Below are 25,695 nucleotides of genomic sequence, written 5' to 3' on the forward strand. Positions count from 1 at the left end.
GATTGACCTGCCTCTACCTCCAAGTGGTGGGATTAAAGGTGTGTGCCACCATGCACGGCCGCAGTGAGTGCTCTTAATTGCTGTGTTCTCTCGTTCTGCTCCCCAGTACATTTCTCAACTGAGTCTTTTTTCCCCTACTCATGGCTCAGGAGATTGTACCCTGGGCCTGCACCACTGAGCTATATTCCCCAGATAGTCAACTTTCTTTAATAAACAGCCAAAAGACTTTGTTCAAGGCTAAAATTTCTTTTTTCTTTTTTGAGACATAGTCTTGCTATATACATAGCGTAGGCTGGCCCTAATTAACTCTTGATCCTCCTACCTCCACTTCCTAAATGCTGGGATTATAGGCATATGCCACCAAGCCCTGTCCCTGACCTAATTTCATACTTAAGATTTACAATTTTTAGATTTTTATTAAAGTGTAGAGTTTATTACATACAAGCAATAAAACTGTGATTTAGAAAGTAAACCCTGGGCTAGAGAGATGGCTCAGAGGTTAAGAGCACTGGCTGTTCTTCCAGAGGTCCTGAGTTCAATTCCCAGCAACCACATAGTGGCTCACAACCATCTGTAATGAGATCTGGTGCCCTCTTCTGGCATACAGGCACACATGCAGGCAGAACACTGTACATACTAAATCAATCTTTAAAAAAAAAAAAAAAAAGTAAATCCTATTTAAAAACAAACAAACAAACAACAACAACAAAAACCCTAGACCTTGGATTACTGGTTCCTTTGACCTCAAAGTTTTGTTTTGATTTGTTTTGGCTTTATGAGATGAGATCTTGCTAATCAGTCCAGGCTGACCTGGGATTCACGATCATCCTACCTCAACCTCTTGAATTCTGAGATTATAGACAAATGCCAATACTCAAAGTTGAGTTTACACAAACTCAGAACGGAAATGGGCATTTTTGTTTTGAGACAGGCTATCACTGTGTCACTGTGCAATCTGAGCTGGCCTGGAACTTGCTATGTAGATTAGGCTGGCCTCAAACTCACAGAGATCTATTTGCTTCTTCCTCACGAGAGGCATATTTATTTATTCATATAATCCTGCAGCTCTATAACTAAGTTATTTTTAAGTTTATTACTTCACATTAGTTTATAAGTCTCATAACCCACTGTATATCAAAGGATAAGAAGTTAAGAAGTTATTTTTCAGCATTAAGTGTGGAGCTAAAAGAAAACAACTTCTGACAGGCCAGTGGTGGTGCACACCTTTAATACCAGCACTAGGGAGGCAGAGGCAGGTGGATCTCTGTGAGTTCGAGGCCAGCCTGGTCTACAGAGTGAGTTCCAGGAAAAAGGCTCAAAGCTACACAGAGAAACCCTGTCTCGAAAAACCAAAAAAAAAAAAAAAAAAAAAAAGAAAGAAAGAAAAGAAAAAAAAAGAAAAAGAAAAAGAAAACAACTTCGACAATGTAGGGAACTTGTTAAGACAGACAATGTAAAAGATATGCATATTTTATAGAGGAGGCGGTGCCCCAAAAGGCATTGTGTAAGTATTCTTTTTTTAAAAAAAAAAAACAAAACAACAGAGTCTGTGTAGTCCAAGCTGGCTTCAAACTCAAGAAGAGATCCGCCTGCCTCTGCCTCCTGAGTGCTGGGATTAAAGGCGTGCGCCACCACCACCCGGCTTTCTGTAAGTATTCTTATTATTGCAGACATTTCTATTTCAGTTGACTCGACCTGGGCGCTGAGGTCTGAATGAGAATATCCCCAGGCTCGTGTGTTTGGACACCGGCCCCGATGGTGCTGTTTGGGGAGGCGGTGGGACTTTTATGTTGAAGCCTTGCTGGAGGCAGTATGTCACTGGAGGTGGGCACTGAGGGATTATAGCTTCACCCCACTTCCTGTTCTCTCTAACTTATTGGCTTCCTGTTAGTGGACCAATGTGCTCAGCCAGCTCCCTGCTCCAGCTGCCCGTTGCCATGTTTGGCTTGCCATTATAGACTACTATCTCTCTGGAACCATAAGCCAAAGTGAGATAAGTTCTTCCTTCTACAAGCTGCCTTTGCTCATGCTTTCCTATCACAGCAACAACAAAAGAACCAATACTTAGGTTCTATCATAACTGATCTTAAAAAATAAATAAAAACAGGCTGGCATGGTGGCACACATCTTTAATCCTAGCACTCTGGAAGCACAGACAGACGGATTAAATGCAGCCTGGTCTACAAAGTGAATTCTAGGCCATCAAGGCTACACAGTGAGCCCTTATTTCACAAACACACATACACACAAAACAAAATAAAAACCCAACCAAATAAATAAATAAAAACAGGGAGCTGGAAAGGTGGAGAGATAGCTCAACAGTTAAGAGCACTGTCTGCTCTTCCAAAGTATCCAGGTTCAATTCCCAGCAACCACATGACTTACAATTGTCTGTAACTCCAGTTCTAAAGCATCTGATACCATCTTTTGGCCTCCTCAGGCACTGCATTTATGAGGTGCACAGACATATGTGCTGGGAAAAACATTCATCCCACAAAATAATAAAATTTAAAAAGACTCAAAAACCAAAAACAAATGTGGAACAACTTTTTTTATGTCTTCCAAGCTAAAGCAAGGTTGTCTGTGTGATTCAATTATGGCTAACATAATTAACAACAATATAAATCGCTGTTCAGATCAAGTACAGCAGTTCTTCTCACTCACCATGTACATTGGGGATCCACACAGTGTTGCTGCCATTGTGTTACTATGTAGGTAACGTGCAAAACCAAAATCGGCTGTTTGACAAAATAAAAAAAAAAAATAAAAGAACAAATGACACTTTGCTCACACTTTACAGATACAATATAATTCTGTAAGACACATAAGGCACAAAAGAACTGTAAAAATCAAGTGTTTATTGAAAAAGTCTATACACCAAAGGAAAACAAGTAGCTATCTCAACTGAAAGAAGTTACAGAGTAGCAGCAGTCAACTATGCAGTCACTACTTCACTAGCTACTTAACCAAGGACCCTCTCCCTCTCTGCAAGTGGAGATGCTACTTCTAATGCAGTATGAGTGAGCACAGCTCCCCCCAAACACAAACATCACACCAGTAACACCAGTAGCCTCACACACTCCAAGAGCACTAAAGCACCAGCCCAGGCTGAGGGAGGCCCTAGGGACAGCTGCGTGCTAGTGACCAGCTGCTGCCTGTAAGCACACTGTATCAGCTCCTCTCCCAGAGAAGCAGGCTTGGATCTGGCCCTTCTTAGATTCAGGAAAAAGATTCATATATCTAAACAGATCTCAGTGAAACCTGTAACAATGTAAAAACAGCATCAATACAATCCATTAGTCTAACATATCTGAACTAAAATGATCTAAAAAGTACTGTCTGAAAATGTCCTTTCCACAAAGCAATATATGGCAGATTACCTATTTTGATACGAATACCACTGACACTTGACTTTCTTCGACTGGCGTAAGACAACAAGATATTCTGTGGTTTGAGATCCCTATGGATTATCCCTTTACTGTGCAGGATTCGCATGGCTGCTGCAATCTGATGAAGAAACACTCTGATAGTATCTTCTCCAAGAGTTCCTTTAGCTGGTGGGAGAGGAGTCACATTAATACTTAAACACAATCAATGACCTTTTCATTCTACTAAAAGAATTTAGTTAAGGAGGGTATGAAATACATAAGAAGCTAGGGTTCACATGTATTCCTTTTGGTAATTTAACAACCAAAATCTATAAAAAGATAAAAGATTTCTCAAAAAACAGCAACTGATCTGTTAAAGAGAACTGATTTGCAATTTTGTTTTTAATGTCTTGTCTTTTTTCTTTCCCATTTTTACAAGTCAAGGTTCCTATAGCACAGCTCTGAACACAAGAGGTACTCAACAAACGCAATGTCTTTACAGAACAAAAAATAAGTTCCCTTTACACTGGCCATACTCAGGAAAACTATTCAAGTTTAGTACCAAGCAGCTCATGAACAGAAACTAAAGACAAATGAAATCCTTATGTGGAACCCACTGCCAGGGAGCTCTATTGTCTCTTCCCCTTACCTCTCATAACTACAGTACTCCTGCCCACACAGGATTTCTCATAAGTGAAGGGACATTTAAGAAGTCCTGTTTCCACTCCTGTAATCATTACTCAGTAACTATCACTGCATTTAGAGAGGCTATAGGCTAATATCTTGGTGTAGGGTGTAGGGCTTTTAAAATCCCAGCTCCTGCTTGTGCATGACTCTGGAAGACAATCCCTCTTCTCTATAAATTTGATGAGACTGAATTTATAAAGTAATTGTGATAATACGAAACAATATACTTAGTATTGAAAACTTCAAAAAGGCCTACCATATTATGTACACACAAATATAGTTAGGTATGCAAGTATAAACTTTCTATAGCAATGAATCTCAATGTGACAAGTGCAATCTCCTGAATCTACACGAAAGATTTAAATCCTTCGTGATGGGCTGGAGAGACGGCTTACAATTACGAGTGCTTCCAGTACCAAGTTTAGTTCCCAGCACCACATCATGTGACTAAAAACTACCTCTAACTCCAGTTCCAGAAGCATCCAATGAGCTCTTCTGGCCCCCACATGCAGCTGCATATGTGACACACATTTATATACACATGCCCAAACACACTAAATCTTTACTTTGTGAGCATATTTCTGCCCTTACAATACTTAGAGAACATTCTATAGCATTTTCAAACGTGTAACAAGAAAGGTAAAAATAACATTAACATCTGTAACAAGTGAAAAGCTATAGCTTTAAAATTATTTTAATAACATGTCAAGTGACACTTCATGGTTTAAAATCTCTTTAATAACTAGTTGACATTATGTCCTTAAGATCAAATAAAGTCAATCTCCATGGTTTAAAAATTACTAAATTATTTTCCTATCAGGCCTGTTCTTATCTTCTCCTCTGAGGTTCTTTGTTCTGATCTCCTCTCCACCCCCACCCCCGCGCTGCCCCTGCTTTTTGGACAGGTTCTCTCTACAGAGCCTGGCAATGGCACATGCCTTTCATCCCAGCACTCAGGAGGCAGAGCCAGGTGGATCTCTGTGAGTTTGAGGCCAACCTGGGCTACAGAATAAGTTCAGGAAAGGCACAAAGCTACACAGAGAAACCCTGTCTCAAAAAACAAAAAAATAAAATTGGGGGGCTAGGGGCTGGAGAGATGGTTCAACAGTTCAGAGCACTCTCTGGTTACTCTTCTAAAGGACTCAGGTTTGATCCCTAGGTCTTACAGAGGGCAGATTACAGCCATCTGTAACTCCAGTCCCGGGGAATACAACATCCTTTCTTGGCCTCTGGAGGCACTTCATGCACATGGTATACAAACATATGCAGGCAAAACAACCCATTCATACAAAATAATAATAACAAAAATAAATTTTAAAAAATCTGGAATACGGGCTGGAGAGATGGCTCAGCAGTTAAGAGCACTGGCTGCTCTTCCAGAGGTCCTGGGTTCAGTTTCCAGCACTCACATGGCAACTTACAACTGTCTGTAACTCTAGTTCCAGGGGATCCGACACCATCACACAGACACACATGCAGGCAAGATACCAATACACATAAAATAAAAACAAATCTAAATAAATTAATTAATTAAAAATTAAAAATCTGAAATACATTCTTCCACATCTACTTTCCTATAAATGCTAAGATATAGGTTTCTTACTGTACGTTAGTAGGTGAGTCAAATTAATGTTAGATCACAGTCCTCAACCTTCCTAAAGCTGCTACCCTCACATATGCTGTGGTGGCCCCAACCATAAAATTATTTTGTTGTAACTTTGTAAATGTAATTTTGCTGTTATGAATCGTAATAAAATATCTGATATGCAACAAACATACATATATATGTTGTACACATTTGGGGTTCAGAATTTCAAATATCATTTAGTACTAAAATCTACCACAAAATAATTTCAATATTTTAAATTTCTTATTACATTACTGGCTTTTTAAATTATAACAAATATCCATATAAATATATTCTTTGACTATGATTTTTTAAATTTAATTTCTATGTATATAGGTATTTTGCTTGCATGTATGTATGTACACCACATGCAAGCCTGGTGTTGAGAGGCCATAAGAAGGCATCAGATCCTCTGGACTACAGTTACAAATTGTGAGTTGCCATGTGGATACTGGGAACTGAACCCAGGTCCACTGGAAGAGTAGCCAGTACTCTTAACCACTGGGTCATCATCACTCCTACCCCACTGACTATGATTTTAATTTTTCAAATGTTTTTTGTTTGTTTGGTTGGTTTGGTTTTTCGAGACAAGGTTTCTCTGTGTAGCTTTGCGCCTTTCCTGGATCTCGCTCTGTAGACCAGGCTGGCCTCGAACTCACAAAGATCTGCCTGCCTCTGCCTCCCGAGTGCTGGGATTAAAGGCATGTGCCACCACCACGTGGCCCAAATGTTTTTATTAGCATATATTAAAATTTTAAGCCGGCAGTGGTGGCGCATGCCTTTAATCCCAGCACTCGGGAGGCAGAGGCAGGTGGATCTCTGAGAGTTCGAGGCCAGCCTGAGCTACCAAGTGAATTCTAGGAAAGGCACAAAGCTACACAGGGAAACCCTGTCTCAACAAACCAAAAAAAAAAAAAAAAAAAAAAAAATTAAATAATGCTTACTTATTCATTTAGTGGGCAGGGAGCACACATATGGAGGTCAGCAGATAACTTAAAAGAATATATTCTCTCCTTTCACCATGTGGCAGCAAGTAGCTTTACCCAATGGGCCACCATGTCTCTGACTCTTATTAGCATACATTCATTATATATAACAACGACTTTTTGTATATACACATACATATCATTGCCTTCCCACTCCCTTTCTCCTCCCACTCACTCCTCCCTTCTACTTTCATGGCTTTAAAAAAAAAAATTTTTTTTTTTTTGAGGCAGGGTTTCTCTGTGTAGCCCTGGCTGTCCTGCAACTCTGTAGACCAGGCTGGCCTCAAACTCAGAGATCTGCCTGCTTCTGCCTCCCAAGTGCTAGTATTAAAGGTGTGCACCACCGCTACCCAGCTAAAAAATTTATTTTTAAAGAAATGAAAGGAGGGCTGGAGAGATGGCTCAGTGGTTAAGAGCACTGGCTGCTCTTCCAGAGGTCCTGAGTTCAATTCCCAGCAACCACATGGTGGCTCACAACCATCTGCAATGAGATCTGGTGCCCTCTTCTGGCCTGCAAGCACACATGCAGGCAGAACACTGTATACATAATAAATAAATAAATCTTAAAAAAAAAAAAAAGAAATGAAAAGAACTAATTGGCCCAATGATGGCAAGCCAGCTGTACCTTTTGAAGAGAAACATATTCTATTTGATTTCTTCCCTCCTGGGGAAAGCCCTTCCTCTAAATCCCTTCCTCATAGTCAGAAAAAGTTCAATCCTTGTGTGAGTTTAGAAAATAAGAACCAGGCCAGGCAGTGGTGGCGCACACCTGTAATTGCAGCACTCGGGAGGCAGAGCCAGGCAGATCTCTGTGAGTTCAAGGCCAGCCTGGGCTACAAAGTGAGTTTCAGGAAAGGCTCCAAAGCTACACAGAGAAATCCTGTTTTGAGAAACCATAAACAAACAAACAAACCAGCTGATCAGCAAAGTGACTACAAGTTAAACAGCACATAAATATTTATTGAGTATTTCTATACAAATTTGGGACAAGTTTCAGAAACACATCTCAGAATGAAACACATTGCTCTTTACTGGGTATTAACAGATAAACTTAAATTTACCTTGCAGGGTAGATGGTTCAGCGAATAAAGAAAAGTGTCTATGACTAAACCTGACTACATGATGTCCATTTTGGATGGTGAAAGAGGATAATCAATTCCCACCAATTGTCCTCTGACTGCATGTGTGCTATGGTATGTATGTATGCACATGTGGGCGCGATCATGCACACACACACACACACACACACACACACACAAGTAAATGCAGAAACAAAATTACCTTGCAAATAATCTGCCAGGTCTCCACCATTGCAATACTGATAAGTAAAAGAAAAAGTAATTAACTTCAAAAGATATTGCTATTGTGATTAAAAGAAAGTATTGTATACCCTGGCAAGGTAGGATACTTCTTTAATCCCAGCACTTGGAAGACAGAGGCAGGCAGATCTCTGTAAGTCAAGGACAGCCTGGTCTATAAGGTGAGTTCAATGCCAGCTAAGATATACAATGAGATCTGTCTCAAAGAAAAACAACAACAAAAATATTTTAGGTTTAAAAAGAAATAAGGGCTGGGTGGTGGTGGTGGTGGTGGTGGTTCGGCTGTGGCCACCTGTAATCCCAGCACTCGGGAGGCAGAGGCAGGCAGATCTCTGTGAGTTCAAGGCCAGCCTGGGCTACCAAGTGAGTTCCAGGAAAGGCGCAAAGCTACACAGGGAAACCCTGTCTTGAAAAAAGGAAAAGAAAAAAAAAAAAAAAAAAAAACAAAAAGAAATAAGGAAGGTGTTTGAAGTGACCCAGGAGGGAGGGGTGTCAAGTGTGACCTGAATTGAATCCTTCATGATGGATGCAGAACGGAGAGAGCCAATGTTTGGAAGTCTCCCTATGATCTCCAAGACAGTTCCCACCCTCTCCCCCACAGATACATAATAAATACATATCTAAATAAATAATAAATAAAATGCAATTAATTCTTTTTGAGAAAGAATCACTACTATGTAGCTCTGGCTGTCCTAGAACTCTTGCCTTATAGACCAGGCTAGCCTCAAATTCACAGAGATCCACCTATCTCTGACTCTAATGGAATTATAGGCATGCATCACCATGCCAGCCAATAAAATGTAATTTAATTTTAAAAAAGACAAATAATTAAAATAAGGACATTGATTCAAAGTGAACTTAATCATTGTTAATTTTAATTTAAAAATCATTTGCAAAATAAAATCTAATTTTAAAGTATTTTAATTATCTAATTAAAACACTTAAATTTTACATTCTTTATGAAGTAGACTCTAAATCTTTCTATTAACTTTATTAATACTTACTTGTCAATACAGGTAGAATACCTACCTCCATCACCAGAAAGACAGAGTTGGGTAATTCCTAGAAAAGAAATATAAATATCACAAAAAATTAAACACTAACTTTAAAAATGGTGAGTTAATAAAAAATACATTTATTCATTATTGAACTAATAAACTCAGAAAATACATCAGAAAGTGAAATTAAAATTCTCAGGCAAGAGGAGTCTTTTGTTTTTTATTTCATTGCACTACTAGGGATGGAACCCAGGGCTTGGGCCACTCTAGGAAAGCACCCTTAAATGCTGTACCTCCAGCTCTAAACTTCTCAACACAATGTTTTAACCATTTGTTCTGCGCAGCCAAATTAAATTTTGATAACACTAAGACAGGCATCAAGAAGTTCAATTCTGTTTCCAGAATACTAAAGGATAAATCAGCTTAGGGTTATGGAAAACAGTAAAATAAAAACATGCTGACTAGGCACACGAAGAGCACCAAAAACTCAAGGCTTCATAAACACATCAAGACCCTGTTTCCAACTACCATCACCCATAAAAACAATCTATCGAGTCACCAATTGTGAGAAGGAAGGCTTCCTTTGTCCTCACGGAAGTGCTTCCAACCTGGAAAGCTCCAGATGGGTGGTACATGGCTTATACTCTTTCCTATCAACACTAACACACCGATTTCTGAAACACATTAACTAGGACAAGTAGTTTTGGGGTTTTTTGTTTATTTAGGGCAATCATATTATCAGAAAATTGTTGGCAAATGAAGATGTCTTATTACATTACACAAAGATATGTTTAAAGATTTAAGAAAATTAATTTGAATATGTTTACAAAGTATCACACTGATGTAGCTTCAAGCCTGTTGGGTTAGTCATTCAGAGACTAATAAACTGCAAATTTTTTTAATTGCTTTTTTAAAAACTGTAATGCTAAATTATTTTTAACTGGCCCTACAGCTTAACATAAGCCAATGCTGAAATGACTCAAAATGCAATATTTCACAGGCAGCAATTAACCTCAACAAATCCAAATTCAAAGGCAAGGTGATCCATCGGAAACAAAAGAGGGCATTACAGAAAGGGAGTACACTATCCACATTATGTCTACAACAGAGAATTAGAGAAGTTAACTATAGGAATCTGATAATCCTAGTACTCTGGTAGGCAGACGCAGGCAGATCTCTGTGAGTTCGAGGCCTGCCTGGTCTACAAGTGAGTTCCAGGACAGCCAGGGCTGTTACACAGAGAAACCCTATCTCAAAAACAAAAACAAACAAACAAAAAACAAAAACAAAAACAACACTTGCTTAATATGTATATATGAGCCCTATGTTCAGGATCCAGACCAGAATAAAATAAGTCCCTTCCCTCAATTTGGATGTCCATTCATAGGCCCCTTTTCACTCCCTTTTACAGTAACTTGTTACTAAGTTTCAGCTCACCCACATCAGAAATAAAAGCTGGTGCTTTAGGTCAGGAAGTCAAGCAGTCCCTTCCCAGATGTAACCATTAACCCCAGCAATGAGTACAACTGCAAAGCTAGCTCTGAATGGGAAATTACATCTACGAGAAAGTCAGTGACTGAGAATGATATGCTTCACTTATTTCTCAAGAGAACTAGATAAAAAGAATTGAAGCCGGGTGGTAGTGGCACACACCTTTCATCCCAGCACTTAGGAGACAGAGGCAGGTGGATCTCTGAGAATCCGAGGCCAGCCTGGTCTACTGAGTGAGTTCCAGGACCACCAGAGCTGTTACACAGAGAAACCCTGTCTTGGGGCAAAATAAAAAATAAAAAAATTTAAAAAAGACGCTTTCTTCCCTTCCAGAAGACATGAGTTTGGTTTTCAGCACTCATGCCCAGCAGGTCACAATCACCTGTGTATTGGTAAATTATTAAGGCCACTCTACTTAGTTAAAAGGGAGGTTTATTTTGTGGGGTAGTTTACAAATGAAGGGATAGGTTGCAGGGTCTGGGAAAGGGATGGCGCAGTCCGGCGGTGTTCTCTGGAGGTCCTCCAGTATCCAGGATCCTGGAACCAAGAGAAGCCTCTCCTCTTGATCCTAGGTCTTCAGCTTCCTCTTCCACCCCGCCTTGTAGGCGTGACCATTACCGAAGCCTCAATGGGGGTTGGAACTTCCAGGCCAAGGCTGGGATGGCTACCCACTTCACCTGTGACTCCAGCTCCAGGAGATATATGACCTATTCTGGCCTCCTCCGAAGGTGCATGCGCGCGCGCGCGCGCGCGCGCGCACACACACACACACACACACACACAAAGTCATGCTAATAAATTTTTTTTAAAAAACTTCTAATAAACAACAAAAAGACAACCCAGTGGATAAACAAGCAAAAAACTTGCATGGGAATTCCAAAAAGATATTTAAACGGTTAATAAACATATAATCACATTCAAACCAGAGACAATAGAAAAATACTAATTAAAACCATAATTACGGGCTGGAGAGATGGCTCAGAGGTTAAGAACACCAACTGCTCTTCAGGAGGTCCTGAGTTCAATTCCCAGCACCCACATGGTGGCTCACAACCATCTGTAATAAGATTTGGCAACCTCTTCTGTGTACATAATAAATAAATAAATAAATACATCTTAAAAAAAAACATAATTACAAGTTAGGCAAAGTTGTACAACCCATGTAATCCTAGTACTTGGGAGGTAGAGGCAAAACATCAGAAGTTCAAGGTCATCCTAAGCTACATAGTGAGTCTGAGACCAGTGCGGACTATTTAAGCAAACGTCTCAAAAAAATAAAAAATAAAAAATAAAAAATCCTAACTGAATTCAATCACCAGAATAACTAAAATTGCCAAATATTAGCAAGAACATGGAGCAAATGGAACCTTCAAATGCTGTTGGTAGGAGTGTGAAGCAATTCACTGGCAGTGTCTACTAGAGGTTCTGTGCTTACCTACCAAACATTCTAGAGAACCTTGGCGAGACCTATTTCAACGTGAAGGAGAAACCACAAGAAGCCTTTTCCACTTCTTTCAGCCTCTAAAGGAAGTGGTTTTGGTGGAAAGCATGTGAAAGTAATATACAATTAATGAGGTACTCCAGATTTGGAAAGATAGCTTCAATAAAGAGCCTATAGAGCCGGGCAGTGATGACACATCTTTAATCCTAGCACTAGGGAGGCAGAGCCAGGTGAGTTTGAGGCCAGCCTGGGCTACAGAGTGAGTTCCAGGAAAGGTGCAAAGCTACACAGAGAAACCCTGCTCAAAAACAAACAAACAAAAACAAAAAACAAAGAACAAAACAAAACAAAAAAAGAGCCAATAGAAGAGAGGAGGAGGAGAAGGAAGGAAGGAGGAGGGAGAAGAAAGCTAGCCTAGAGATGTAGTTCTTTCTAGTATATGCAAGGCCCCTTGGCTGGATCTCCAGCACTTTGAGGGGAAAAAAAATGCAACATTTTCAAACAATGTTGAGTGTATGTATATAAGCATACATGTACTAAAAAAGGAGAAAGCTGAGGCTAAAGAGATAGCTCACTGATTAACATCACTTGTTGCTCTTGCAGAAGACCTGGGTTTGGTTTCCAGCACCCACATGGAGGTTTAAAAAAACCTGTAACTCCAGTTCCAGGTCTGACATTCTCTTCTGACGGCCACCACTACCATGCGCACATGTGGTACATATATGTGTTAATAACAGCAAACATACACATAAAGTAAAATGAATATAAAAAAGAGAAAGCTATATATATGGTACACCAGAGGTTTCTTCTAGAAGAAGTAAATGAGTCGAGAACAAAGTAGCTCATTTTTGTTTTATGTATTGTTAGACAATTTAATTGTTTTGTTTTGTTTTTTGGCGGCACACACCTTTAATTCCAGCACTTGGGAGGTAGAGGCAGGTCAGATTGCTGTGAGTTCAAGGCCAGCCCTGGCTGGTCTACAGAGCAAGTCCCAGGACAGCCAAGGCTACACAAAAAGAAATATCATCTCCTCGAACTTTTTGGGGGGCACCCAGGCAGGGGGATCAGGATCTGTCCCTGTGGTGTGACACCTTGCACAGCCTTGGTGCAGAAGGAAGAGGCTTCAACCTGCCTAGGCTCAGTGTGCTGGTCTCTGCTAACTCACCATGGGAGACCTCGATTTGGGGGATGTGAGGATGCAGGGTGGCTTAGGAAAGAGGGGTGAGGGGTCGGAGGAGAGAGGAAAGGGGATCTGTGGATAGTGTGTGGAGTAGAAATTTTCTTAATAAAGAAAAATGAAGAATAAAAGAAACAAAACAAACGAATCCATTTCAAAGAGAGAGAGAGAGAATGAGAATGAATATGAATGGGTTAGAGAATTCCAGGAATAGGGCTGGAGTTTTGAGTGGGGAGTTGCTTTTGCTGATGGTGGGATAGGAGAGTCCCATAGGCATAGTCTCGATGGTGAGGAGGGGTTAGTTGAGGGGCTGTTGAAGGGGGAGGGGTCCTCTGGTCATTTAGCAGGAGGAGAGTTTTAACTTTAAATCTCTAAAGAAAGAAATTGAAGAAGATGTCAGAAAATGGAAGGATCTCCCATGCTCATGGATAGGTAGAATTAACACAGTAAAAATGGCGATCTTACCAAAAGCAATCTACAGATTCAATGCAACCCCCATCAAAATCCCAGCACAATTCTTCACAGACTTGGAAAGAATAATACTCAATTTCAAATGGAAAAACAAAAGACCCAGGAAAGCTAAAAGAATCCTGTATAATAAAGCAACCTCTGGAGGCATCACCACCCCTGACCTCAAGCTCTACTATAGAGCTATAATAATAAAAACAGATTGGTACTGGTATAAAAAACCAATATACGGACCAATGGAATCGAATTGAAGACCCTGACATTAATCCATGCACATATGAACACCTGATTTTTGACAAAGAAGCCAACAAATGGTGCTGGCATAACTGGATGTCAACATGTAAAAGATTACAAATAGATCCATATCTGTCACCATGCACAAAACTCAAGTCCAAATGGATCAAAGACCTCAACATAAATCCAGTTACACTGAACCTGATAGAAGAGAAAGTAGGAAGTACTCTTGAACGCATTGGCACAGAAGGTCACTTCCTAAATATAATAACAGTAGCACAGACACTGAGCACAACAATTAATAAATGGGACCTCTTGAAACTGAGAAGCTTTTACAGGGCAAAAGACATGGTCAATAAGACAGTTTGTTTTTACACTAAGAGCCTATTACTTGATTTTGAAAATGAGTTCTTTACAACTGGACAGCAGGACCAAGTGTTCTCTGGAGCAGAGTTGACATGACTTGGGGCAGAAATGGAGGAAACAACAACAGGATACAGAAGCAATAGAAACAATTTACTAACGAAGGAAGAGGAGAAGAGAAACTGATAGTTCTAAAATCCAATCTTCCAGCTCCTCTGTTACGTTTGCTTGTGCTGAGACAGGGGCTCTCTACACAGCCCTGGCTGCCCTGGGTCTGGCTATGTAGACCAGGCAGTCTTAAACTCTTAGAGATCCACCTGTTCTTCCTCCAGTGTTGGGATTACAGATGTGCCCCACCACATCTGGTTCTGCTACATTTCTTAATTCATTCTCTGATCTTCAGGCAACTTCCATGAGCTATCTCACAGGAAAGAAGAAATACAATGCTGTTCCTATAACCCTTAGTGTTATTTACCTCAGAGTATCCTAGAGGGTACATGCCCATTATCGTGACAAGGGGAATATGGACAAGATCCTAAACGAGTTTGCTGTAAAAATAACACTCTAATCTAGGTTTCCTTACATTCAGGGCTCATTATCTTTGGTCATTTCTGCCTGCTATAATAATCAATTATAGTCTGGGTAGCTTAGTAATAGAAATTTACTTTGTGTTGTAAGTTTTTCTTCAAACTGTGAATGCCAATCGCCTTCTTTTGCCTTTAACTGGCATATACTTTATACACATTAACATTAAATATTTCAATTAATCATGACAAATGTTTGCCCTTCAGATCAAGACATGTAACATTCCCCCTCCCATAAAGCTCCCTGACATCTTTTTGCCATCTCCTCCTACCAACAAGTACCATCCTGACTCTCCTCATTTCTACCTCCTTTTCTGCTGCTTCTTAAAAGTCACAAAAACAGATTTTTTTTAAGAAAAAAGATCACACCACCTGGCTCCTTCTAACTTCTCCAGCACCATGAGCTCTCATTTCTGCATTCTGCTCAAGGACGCTTTCTCCTTGATCATCAAGCTTAATAGAGCAATAGTTCTTCTTTGCTGTGGTCCTCACAAGGGAAGTCCTTCGGATGCTTCCTTGCTGCTATCCCACCAACCCTAGCCTAGCCTTCCCACCCACCTAATCAAATCATTTCTTCAGGGAGCCTTTCCTAGCCCCATCTTCCAAAGCTCTGCGACACTTCTTCACATACAGCCTTTGGCACGCTTACAATCAGAAACTATTTGCTTAATGTCACCTTCACACAAAACCATAAACAAGAACCACTTTTCTGCTCACCACTATACTCTGTACATCTCCTTAACTGATTCAAGGAAATACCAATCACAAGGAAATTAGCAAAGAACACACCAGAGGCAGCAATGGGGAAGTCAGAAAAGAAATAACAAAGGGCAGCCAGGCAGTGGTGGCTCAATTGGGAGGCAGGCAGATCTCTGTGAGTTCAAGGCCAATGTGGTCTACAAAGGGAGTTCGAGGACAGCTAAGAGCTGTTACACAGAGAAACTGTCTTGAAAACTCAAAAAAAATAAAATAAAAAATAAACAAACAAAAAACCTGAATGAACAAAAAGCAAATATAATAAGATGATCCATTTACTAATGATTTATGAAATAAAATTGTTTTAAATTCAGATATTTTTCTCCTACATTTGTCAAGTGTGTGTGTGTGTGTGTGTGTGTGTGTGTGTCCATCCTACTGCTTGAAATAAACTGGTATAACCTTTTCAGAGCCAGCATGATACATTTTTTTTAAAGATTTATTTATTTATTATGTATACAGTGTTCTGTCTGCACATATCCCCGTAGGCCAGAAGAGGGCACCAGATCTCATTACAGATGGTTGTGAGCCACCATGTGGTTGCTGGGAATTGAACTCAGAACCTTTTGGAAAAGCAGTCAGTGCTCTTAACCTCTGAACCATCTCTCCACCACGATACATTTTTTTAAACCACTAATTCCACTTCAAAAAAGACAGGAATCCTACCAGACATAAGCCTTTAGACTCAGCACTAGGGAGGCAGAGGTAGGTAGGTCTCTGTGACTTCAAGATAAACCTTGTGTACATAGTGAGTGCCGGTCTAACCAGAGCTACATAGTGAGACTTAAAAAAAAAAAAAAAAGGTGAGCTGGGGAGTGGCTCGGTTGGTAAAGAGCCTTACAAGTACTAGGACCTGAATCCAAGCCCTAGAACCCACACAGTGTAATCCCAGTGCAGGGGGAAAGCAGCAACAGGCAGGACTTGCTGCCTAGGGATGAGGCTTGCCTATCTCATGAGCACTTGCTGAGAGACCTTGTCTCCAAAGGAGGGGCAGGGGGACAGCACCTGACAAACACACATTGCATTTCTGTACAAAACTCTTAATAAATGTCTCACAGTTACAAGTATAAAAACTGGCTGGGCGGTGGTGGCACACGTCTTTAATTCCAGCACTTGGGAGGCAGAACCAGGCGGATCTGTGAGTTCGAGGGCAGCCTGGTCTACAGAGCAAGATCCAGGAAAGGCACAGAGCTACACAGGGAAACCCTGTCTTGGGAAAAAAAAAAGTATAAAAACTGAGTGAAGATGGCTGCAGCCGGGATGCAGCCATGGGAGTCTGGTGGCTGCCTGCAAAAGGCAACTCGAAGCATGGTGCCACTGGGGGCGCACACAGCCTTCAACATGACCAAGGTATGCTGCTAGGGCCTTATCCTAGGACCCCAGAAGAGTCTGTGGCTGCCGAGAAGTATAATATGTGTGTGGAAGTGGGTATCCGTAGTATGAATGGGGCCACCTAGACTTGAGGTTGAACTGGGATGAACCAATATGCTAGTACCTAGACATGTGTATCAGGAATTGCGTGGACACGTCCCCCTACACCTGTTTCTTCAGCTTCGTGGCCTTCATGGTTTTCATGTTCTGGGTTGGGGAGACTTTCCCCTCCTACCAACCTGTGAGAACAAAGCAATGCCCTTACAATAATCTGTATCTTGAACAAGGGGTGATCCTACCAAAGAACCTGAGCCAGTAAGTTTGCTATGAGATCTGAGGAGGCTTTGTAGGCTTTGGTGCCTCTAACTAGGACTCCCTCATTCCTAGAGGTTTAACTTCAATAAGATCTCTAATAAAACCCAGCACTGTTGAAACAAAACAAAACAACAACCACAAAAGTATAAAAACTAAGGTTTAACATGCATTATTTATAATATATCTCTATGTAGCTTTGGCTGTCCTAGAACTCACTCTGTAGACCAGGCTGGCCTTGAACTCACAGAGATCCACCTGCCTCCTTGAGTGCTGGGATTAAAGGTGTGCACCATCACTGCCAGGCCATAAAGTTCTAAAAGAAATATACCAAACAATATTTACATCCGAGAACTGTCGTTTCTTTGCTACTTTGTCATCCTAACAGCGTCTGATGGTTTTAACATAATTAGAGAAAAAATGTGTTTCCTTCTATGTCATCTAAACTACAACAACCCCAGAAGTTCTAACTTTAGGACCTGGGTTAGGTCATACACACGGCCTGGGCCTACTGTGTTTGAACGCCAGCACAAGGAATAAGAAAAGGAGGGGATGCAAGGAGGTGAATGAGGAAAGGAAAATCTGCGATTTATAAAAGCATAAGCATGCCAGGTGGTGGTGGCACAGGCCTTTTATCCCAGCACCTGAGAGGCAGAGGCAGGCAGAACACTGTGAATTCAAGGCCAGCCTGGTCTACAGAGTAAGTTTCAGGACAGCCAAGGCTACACAGAGAAATCATCTCCAAAAAACAAAAAACAAAACAAAAAAGCATAGACAGGCCAATGAGATGGTTCAGTGGGTAAAGGTGCCCGCCACATGGTAGAAGTGAATCAACCCCTCAAAGTTGTCCTTTGACTTCCAAAACCCGACCACAGCACCTCATCCCCCACACAAAAATCAACAAAAATGAAAAAAAAAAAAAATTAAATAGAAACAGGTCTACAAAACTGGTCAATAAAAGTGATGTTCCTGTTTATATAAAGTCTTATATTAGTCTCTAAGCATACTATTCCCTTTATGAACAAACAGAATCAAAGAAGCAAATCTAAACTATTAGGTCTAGCCTGTTTACTTGGTAGCCAAACATTATACTTAAGTTTATTTTATAACTTAGTTCTAGGAGTACAAAATGGGTAGGAAAACATTTTCATGCAGCCACCTTGAATTCAAAGATTGATAACTTGGATTTTGTTTACATTTTTTCTAACGATAGCTCATTCCACAATCAAAACTGGTACTGAAAATACTTTCATTCTAAGGGAAAGACATCGAAGTAAACCTACTCTGCTCTGCCATTGCCGGGGTTCTCCAACCCTCTAAGAATGGAAGGCAGGAGTCAAGATCATTTGACAAGTTCTGTACTAGGCACCATCTGCACCACCCAGTGCCCTCTATCCACGGAGAGCACAAGCTTCACAAACAGCACTGAGGAGAATGGACATTCCAGCGAGGGATGGTGATACGCATTTAGTTTCGACTTGAGAATTTTTTGGCCCTTTCTATATTGCTTTGTATTTCATAAGTGAAGGAGTGAGTTCTATCTACTCGAGCCGATGTTCCTATTTTCTGTGCACGGGAGTTTATATTGCAGGTTTTTTTTGGAGAGCAATCATACTCTATAATCAAAATGTGTAACACTGTTTATAGTATTTGAGCCAAAGTCAAAGATACTTTCAGAAGGGATGTATTACTGCTGCTTCTGTATAAGAAAAACCTAGCATGGGTTTAGTTAAATATCTTGTGGTGTGATACGACCAGATAAGCACGTGAGTCCATTCTGTATCACCTCACAGTGAAGTCAAGACCTTGGTCCATCACTTTATTGCTGGACTCAGAATACTGTGTGGGGTATGGCAACCATTCAAAAGGTTTGCAAAACCAATGCATCCGCAGAATTAAAAAAAAAAAAAAAAAACAGAAACGTTTTTAACTAGAAATAAAGCAGAATCATCTAACCATCCACTTACTTTCCTGAAATTCAACTGATGGAGAGGAAGCAAAACAGTAAAAAGTAAGGCAAACTTGAAACACTGGTCTTCCATGGAGTATGGATTTTAAGAACATGTTATTCTACTCCCTCCAGAGTCCCTGTGCTCTCACAATGAACACACTAGCCATACATGACTCTAGTATGTAAACCATGACTTTTAAAAAAGCATCAGATACCATCTAAATGCAAGCCAACTACTTCATCAGAAAACTACTTTTCTCCAAAGATTTCCAAGAATGATTCTGACTACAAAGTTTGCCTTAGATGACTTTAGAGTCTGCTTCAAAAAAACAAACAAAAAAATGACCTTAGAATTCAGTTCTTAGCATATGCCATCACACACACACACACACACACACACACACACACACACACACACACACACACGGTAAACATGCACAGCATCCTTGTTTTTATTTTTACTTATTTCCTACTACTTCTATGACTCACAATTTCTGCTTTCATGAGAAAAAGGTTTTTACCTAATTTTAAGTAGACCACAACAGTCTTTACATTTACTAAAGAAATAAAGAAACGCTAGGAGCTAGCGGTGGTGGCACACGCCTTCCATCCCAGCACTCGGGAGGCAGAGGCAGGCGGATCTCTGTGAGTTCAAGGCCTGCTTGGTCTACAAATCAAGTTCCAGGACAGCCAAAGCTACACAGAGAAACCCTGTCTTGTAAAACCAAACAAACAAATGCTAGTCCGTCATAAGCCACAAGTTAGCTACAGCAACACCACCCTCCAGTGTAGTTCTATTTACTCATACAACACATTATTATTTTAACCTAGGGCTCTGCTACTTTTAAAAAACGGAGCTGGTGAGGATGTAAGTTCAGTTCCTTGGACATTCACATGTACACCACGGCATGCATTCACCCACACACATATATAATACACACACAGACACATGAAATAAATGCAATTTAAAAAACTTCTGTGTTGCAGAATATTTGTACACTGTGTAGATGTACTGCTGTGATTGGTGTAATAAAAAGCTGAACAGCCACAGCAAGGCAGGAGGTGTAGGCGGGACTTCCAGAGAGAACTCTGGGAAGAAGAAAGGCAGTTTCCAGCCAGACAGGAGGAGAACAGGAGGTGAAAGACGAAAGAGAGGTAAGGCCACGTGGCAGAGCGAGCGTAGATGAACATAAATGGGGTGATTTAAGTTATCAGAGCTAGTTGAGACAAGCCTAAGCTAAGGCCAAGCTTTCATAATTAATAATAAGTCTCCAGGTCATCATTTGTGGGCTGTCGGTCCAAAGATAATCCAAGAAGAAAGCTTGCTACACTTATATTCATTTTTATGTGTATGGGTGTTTTGTCTGTATGTATGCCTGTGCATCACGTGTATGCCTGGTACCCAGGGAGGCTGGAAGAAAGCTTTGGATCCCTTGGGACTGAAGTTACAGACAGTTGTGAGCCTCCATGTAAGTTCTGGGAATCAAACTCTGGAAAGCAGCCAGTGGTCTTAACCACTGAGCCATATTTCTAGCCCATGTATATCCAATTTTAAAAATTAAAATTGTTTTTTTTAAATTTTAATGCAACTGGGGATTTAGCTCAGTGGTAGAGCACTTGCCTAGCAAGCACAAGGCCCTGGGTTCGGTCCTCAGCTCTGGCAAAAAAAAAAAAAAAAAAAAAATTGGTTTTTCGAGACAGGGTTTCCCTGTGTAGCTTTGTGCCTTTTCTGGAACTCACTTGGTAGCCCAGGCTGGCCTTGAACTCACAAAAATCCGCCTGCCTCTGCCTCCCAAGTGATTGGATTAAAGGCGTGAGCCACCACTGCCCGGCAAAAAAAAAAAAATTTAATGCAACTCAAATTGTATGTCTTTTCAACATAAATTAAGAAAATTTTGGGGGTTGGGGATTTAGCTCAGTGGTAGAGCACTTGCCTAGCAAGCACAAGGCCCTGGGTTCGGTCCTCAGCTCTGGAAATAAATAAATAAATAAATGAATGAATGAATGAATGAATGAATGAATAAACAAACAAATAAATAAATGAATGAATGAATTTTTTAACAAAGGAAATTTTAAGTTTCCATTAAAATCCATTTAAATTCACATGCAATAAACTTTTTTAAATTTCAAGTTAAAAAAATCCAAAATAAAGTACCTGAACATCATAGAGTGCTACGATATTTTCATGCTGAAGTTCCTGGTAAGGAAATAAAGAATTTAAATTATTATTACATAGTCTGATAATCTTAATATATTTATAGTATGCAAATGAAACTCATTTCTGTAGACACCTATAGTATTTGTAGCACAGGACACCTTTATGAACACTTAGAACAAGCTGACCTTTCACTGAATGAAAACGCCTCTGATCAGACTTTACTTGAGGCCTAGATGTTTTTTACCACCAGTTCTTTTTGTTAACGTTTTATTTATCTATTTACTTGTATGTGTATGGGTGCTCTCGCCTGCTTGTATGTCTGTGCACTATATGGGTGCAGAGGCTGGAGGCATCAGTATCTCTGGAGCTGGAGTTGGCTGTGAACTGCCACATGGCTGTTCCATGGCTGGAACTCGACCAAGATCCTCTAGAAAAGCAGCTCTCTGCAGCCCATCACTGTACGTTTCAGACTTCTAATGAGCGCTGTGTGCCAAACAAATGCCACTATTAGTTTGGTTGCAGACTGTCTACTAGTCCTCACCATTTCAAATAGTAATAAAGACATGAAATTCCCAAGTGCTCCAAAAAAGCATTATCTGCCTGGAACATAAATCATAGCTCAGAGAACTCTGCGTGCGCGCGCGCGCGCGTGTGTGTGTGTGTGTGTGTGTGTGTGTGTGTGTGTGTGTGTGTGTAATCTTAACTGCTGTGCCATTTCTCCTATCTCAAGAACTGTAATTCTTACTAAAAATTCTCCACAGAATACTTTCAAGGAAAGCAGATGCTGGATGAAGTTTCCATGATCAATTAGTCTGGGAAGCTCTGGGTTTAGTATACCCAAACCAGTAGAAAATGTTCCTTTCTTTAGTGAGCCAAATGTCTGTAACTATACAAATATTCAGTAAACAAAGTTTACCAAGTTTATTCGACCATGGACTCTTTTACCTTTCCCCTGAGAGCACCTCACTTTGATGATGCTACAGGCTGTGAACAGATCTAAAAATTAACTTCCTTCTGGAGCTGGAGATTTGGCTCAGTGCTTAAGGGCACTGGCTTCTCTTACAGAGGACTTGGGTTCAATTCCCAGACCCAACACGGCAGCTCACAACTGCCTGTAACTCCAATCCAGGGGAACCACCCTCTTCTGGCCTTCTTGGGCACCAGACACTTACACACATAAGGCAATGAAATAAACAAACCTGAAATAATGACTATGAAAAAGAACTCTCTGCTATTTATAACGGGGTAGGGGTGAGGGAGATGGGCAGACACAGACACCAAGTTCTCCTGTCCCTCCCCAAACACTTAGGGAAATACAAAGAATGTCAACAGAAGAGAACAATATACCAATTGTACCTGCCTGGCATCCAAACGTTAACACAATAACTAGAAAAAATCATAAGAAGTTAAAATCATTCTTTATAGAATCCCCTCTGTTTGGCCAAGAGACACAAACATCTATTCTTAAAAATAGCTTCAAAGGGGGCTGCAGAAATGGCTCAATGGTTGAGGGCACTTGATGCTCTTGCAGAGGACCCAAGATCCGTTCCTAGCACTCACATCCAGATCCGGGGATTCCCAAGGCCTCCACTGGCCACTGCACTCTCCAGCCTGTTCACACACATAAAGAAATAAACATTTCCTAGAACTCAAGGCAGACGCTGGCATATCTCTGTGAGTTTGGAGCCAGCCTCAACCCAGTGAGTTTCAAGTCAACCAAGGCCACATATATGGTAAGACCTTGCCTCAAAATAAATAAATAAACCCCTGAAAATAGCTTCAGAGTATTCAATATTTCAAAAATAAAACTGAGCATGCAAAAATGAGCAAGTAAAATTTTCCAAACTTTTTATCAAACTTCAAAGGATGTCATCACATGCTCATTTAACTCAGGGTAACTTTTAACCTAATATGTAATTGTACTCTAAAATAGCATACCTTTAAGATTTTTATTTCCTTTCCAAGCAGAATCTGTGATTTTGACAAGTTCTTTTTATTAATACTTTTAATAGCTACCTCCCAATCAGTTTTCTGAAAAAGGAAAAACAATGTTATGCCTGAAAATTATAATACAGAAACGACTCAAAAACAATAAAAACTTGTTAAGTATAAATATACTTTTAGCAAATAAATGTGCATACAGTCCTGGGGAAACATGATAAAGATCACAAATCCCAAACTAAAATATGATTTGATAAACGACACAATAACAAGGGTATGTCCTACAACACAGTCACTAAAACTAGTAAGTACAATACAGCATTAGTTGGAAAAGGTTTACAACAACATAGGAGTATTGGAGAAATGTGTATATAAACTTGGAAAGTGACAGAGTTCGGTGAAAAGTTAGCCTGACTGGATTACACTTTTTTTTTCTTGAATTTTAAAGTCATTTTATAATGAATGAGAAACAGACGACTGTACTATTTTTAATAGGCCCTTTGGCAACAATCAAAACCAAGGCCTTTAAAAAAATTATTTCCACTCCCGATGTGCCTTCTCAAATTCTTTAGATTCTAAAACCCCGTGTGACCCTACTTGTGAAACAGCGGCTTGAAAAAAAAAATTTTTTTTTTGAGGCTGGAACTTGCATCCACGTTGTATTATTTGATTAGGGTCAAAATCCCACTTGGAGTTTGTCTAACTTAAGAAGCGGAGAAAGAAAAAAGCAGCAGCGGAGAGACGGTACAGGGCACCCCAGGCACAGAGGAAAGCGATACCTCCCAGTCCGAGAAAGCCTCGGGCTAACGGGAAACTCGCCCGTTTTCCGCTGGGTGTGCAATTATCCACCTTAAAGGTGACAAGCTCCGGAAAGCCCTGGGCGGCGGAGAGGGGACAAAGGTCCACCAAACATGAACCGGGACAAGCACGCTGCACCCTGCAAGCCCTGGGGTCCTAGTCGCCTTGGGACCGCTGGCTGCCCGGAGCAGCAAGTCCCTGGGCGTACTCCGGTTACCCAGCACACGGACAGCGAAGAACATCAGTGGCCCGCCGCCGGTCGGTAGGTGGAGCTCAGTCTAGCGGCTCCGGCCTCCAAAACAAACCCTGAGCCAGTGACAGCAAGCACAAAGGCAGGCCGGCTCGGGGCGCCAGCCCAGCGGCCGGGATCGGGGCGTCGGCTCCCCGGCCTTCCCTAGACAGCGGGCGAGCGGCGCTCACCTGGCGGTGCCGCCCCCGGAAGACCACAGCGAAGGCCCCGTGTCCCACGAGGTCCCGCTTGCTGTACTCGAAGTCGCCCACCACCTCCATGGCCGCGCCCCCGGGACATAGAGCGCTTGGGTGGGCAGCTTGGCGGAGAGCCGGGATCAGCACCGCGGGCCCGAGGGCCCCGAGCGCGCCCACGGGCGGCGGGACGGGGGCAACCACGGCCCCGGGCCCGGACGGACGCTCATGCCGAGAGACCGGAGCGGAAACGGGACAGGCCGCCGCGCGGAGCCGGGGTCAGCGAGGCCTGGGCCCGGCCGCTCCTCATGGCCCGGGCCGCCGTCGGCCGCGGGGCTCTGGCCAAGCGGCCTGGGCGCTGCCCGGCCGAGGGCACCGCCGCCGTCACTGGGCGTGCCCGGAGCTACCCGCGCGCCTGGCAGCGGTGCAGGGCCGGGGCCGCGCCATCCCCGCAGGTGCGACTGCCTCGGCTCGGTTGCGCCCGCGGCGCTGCTGTGTGCCGGCCGCCGCCCTGGAACCCGCACAGCCGCGGTGGTAGCTCCTGCCTGCTCCGCGGGAGCGCCCAACGCACGCGCGCGCGCCGGCCGCTCCGCGCCGACTACCGGCCCAGTGCGACGTCAGCGCGTCTTGTAGGACGACGCGCCCCAGTCCTGCTCCCTCCGCCGAGAAAAGGAGTGCGCGCCCCGGGACGCGGCGCCAGGCACCCGGGCGAGTCCACCGTCGCTGAAGCGAGCTGGCGAGCGGGTGCGGCCACAGCTGGTTAGTTACCGGCTGCGGACTCCGGGCCGGCGCCGGGGCAGGCTGGAGCCTGCCACGCCCTGACCTGAAGCCGCCCTCTAAGGGGCGGATCTTGAACTCCGGCTCCGGGAATCGCTGATGCGGTGCAGACAGCCAGGGTCGTCTGGTGGAGACAAAAACTCCCAGGGCATGCTGCCAGCCTTCCCACTGAAGGGATAGAGTCTGACACGGATCTGGGCCTTGCGGGGGATCCCTGGATCTCTGTGGAAGGCTCAGAACCTCCTCTGAGAGAAATTGTCTGGACTCACTACTGTGAGCCTTTCTAAAGAGAACCGTCTACACAGTGTGCCTCTGGCTTTTCCCCCTCCCTCTTTTATGATTGTTCGGGTGACAAATGACCGTCGATTTTTGCTCAAGGAAGTGTCTCCCCAAATACGGGTGACTCTGTGCCTAAGCGGGTGTTCAGTGTGCTGGGATGCTGCTGTCAAGACTGGAATTACAAGT

At 42.1% G+C, this 25,695-nt stretch overlaps 1 protein-coding gene and 1 pseudogene across 2 annotated transcripts in view; one reads left to right on the forward strand and one right to left on the reverse strand.

Annotated features, from left to right (window-relative positions):
• Ulk2 (unc-51 like autophagy activating kinase 2) overlaps positions 1–25,243 on the reverse strand; it is an 88,554-nt gene extending 63,311 nt beyond the window's left edge. The window contains exons 1-7 of one of the 2 annotated variants that reach the window (XM_036195665.1): positions 24,451–25,243; positions 23,230–23,322; positions 21,289–21,330; positions 9,017–9,049; positions 7,950–7,986; positions 3,381–3,554; positions 2,665–2,738 (exon numbers count right to left, since the gene is read on the reverse strand). In XM_036195665.1, coding sequence (XP_036051558.1) covers positions 2,665–2,738; positions 3,381–3,554; positions 7,950–7,986; positions 9,017–9,049; positions 21,289–21,330; positions 23,230–23,322; positions 24,451–24,540 — 543 coding nt within the window. In that variant the 5' untranslated portion in view covers positions 24,541–25,243. Of the gene's footprint in view, positions 1–2,664; positions 2,739–3,380; positions 3,555–7,949; positions 7,987–9,016; positions 9,050–21,288; positions 21,331–23,229; positions 23,323–24,450 lie in introns of those variants that run through there. The other variant, XM_036195666.1, reaches the window with a different exon arrangement.
• Positions 14,683–17,200, forward strand: LOC118590168 (annotated as a pseudogene).
• Positions 25,244–25,695: the final 452 nt, after the last annotated feature.

The sequence above is a fragment of the Onychomys torridus genome, chromosome 8, assembly GCF_903995425.1.
Source record: "Onychomys torridus chromosome 8, mOncTor1.1, whole genome shotgun sequence".
In the NCBI taxonomy this organism is placed as follows: Eukaryota; Metazoa; Chordata; class Mammalia; order Rodentia; family Cricetidae; genus Onychomys; species Onychomys torridus.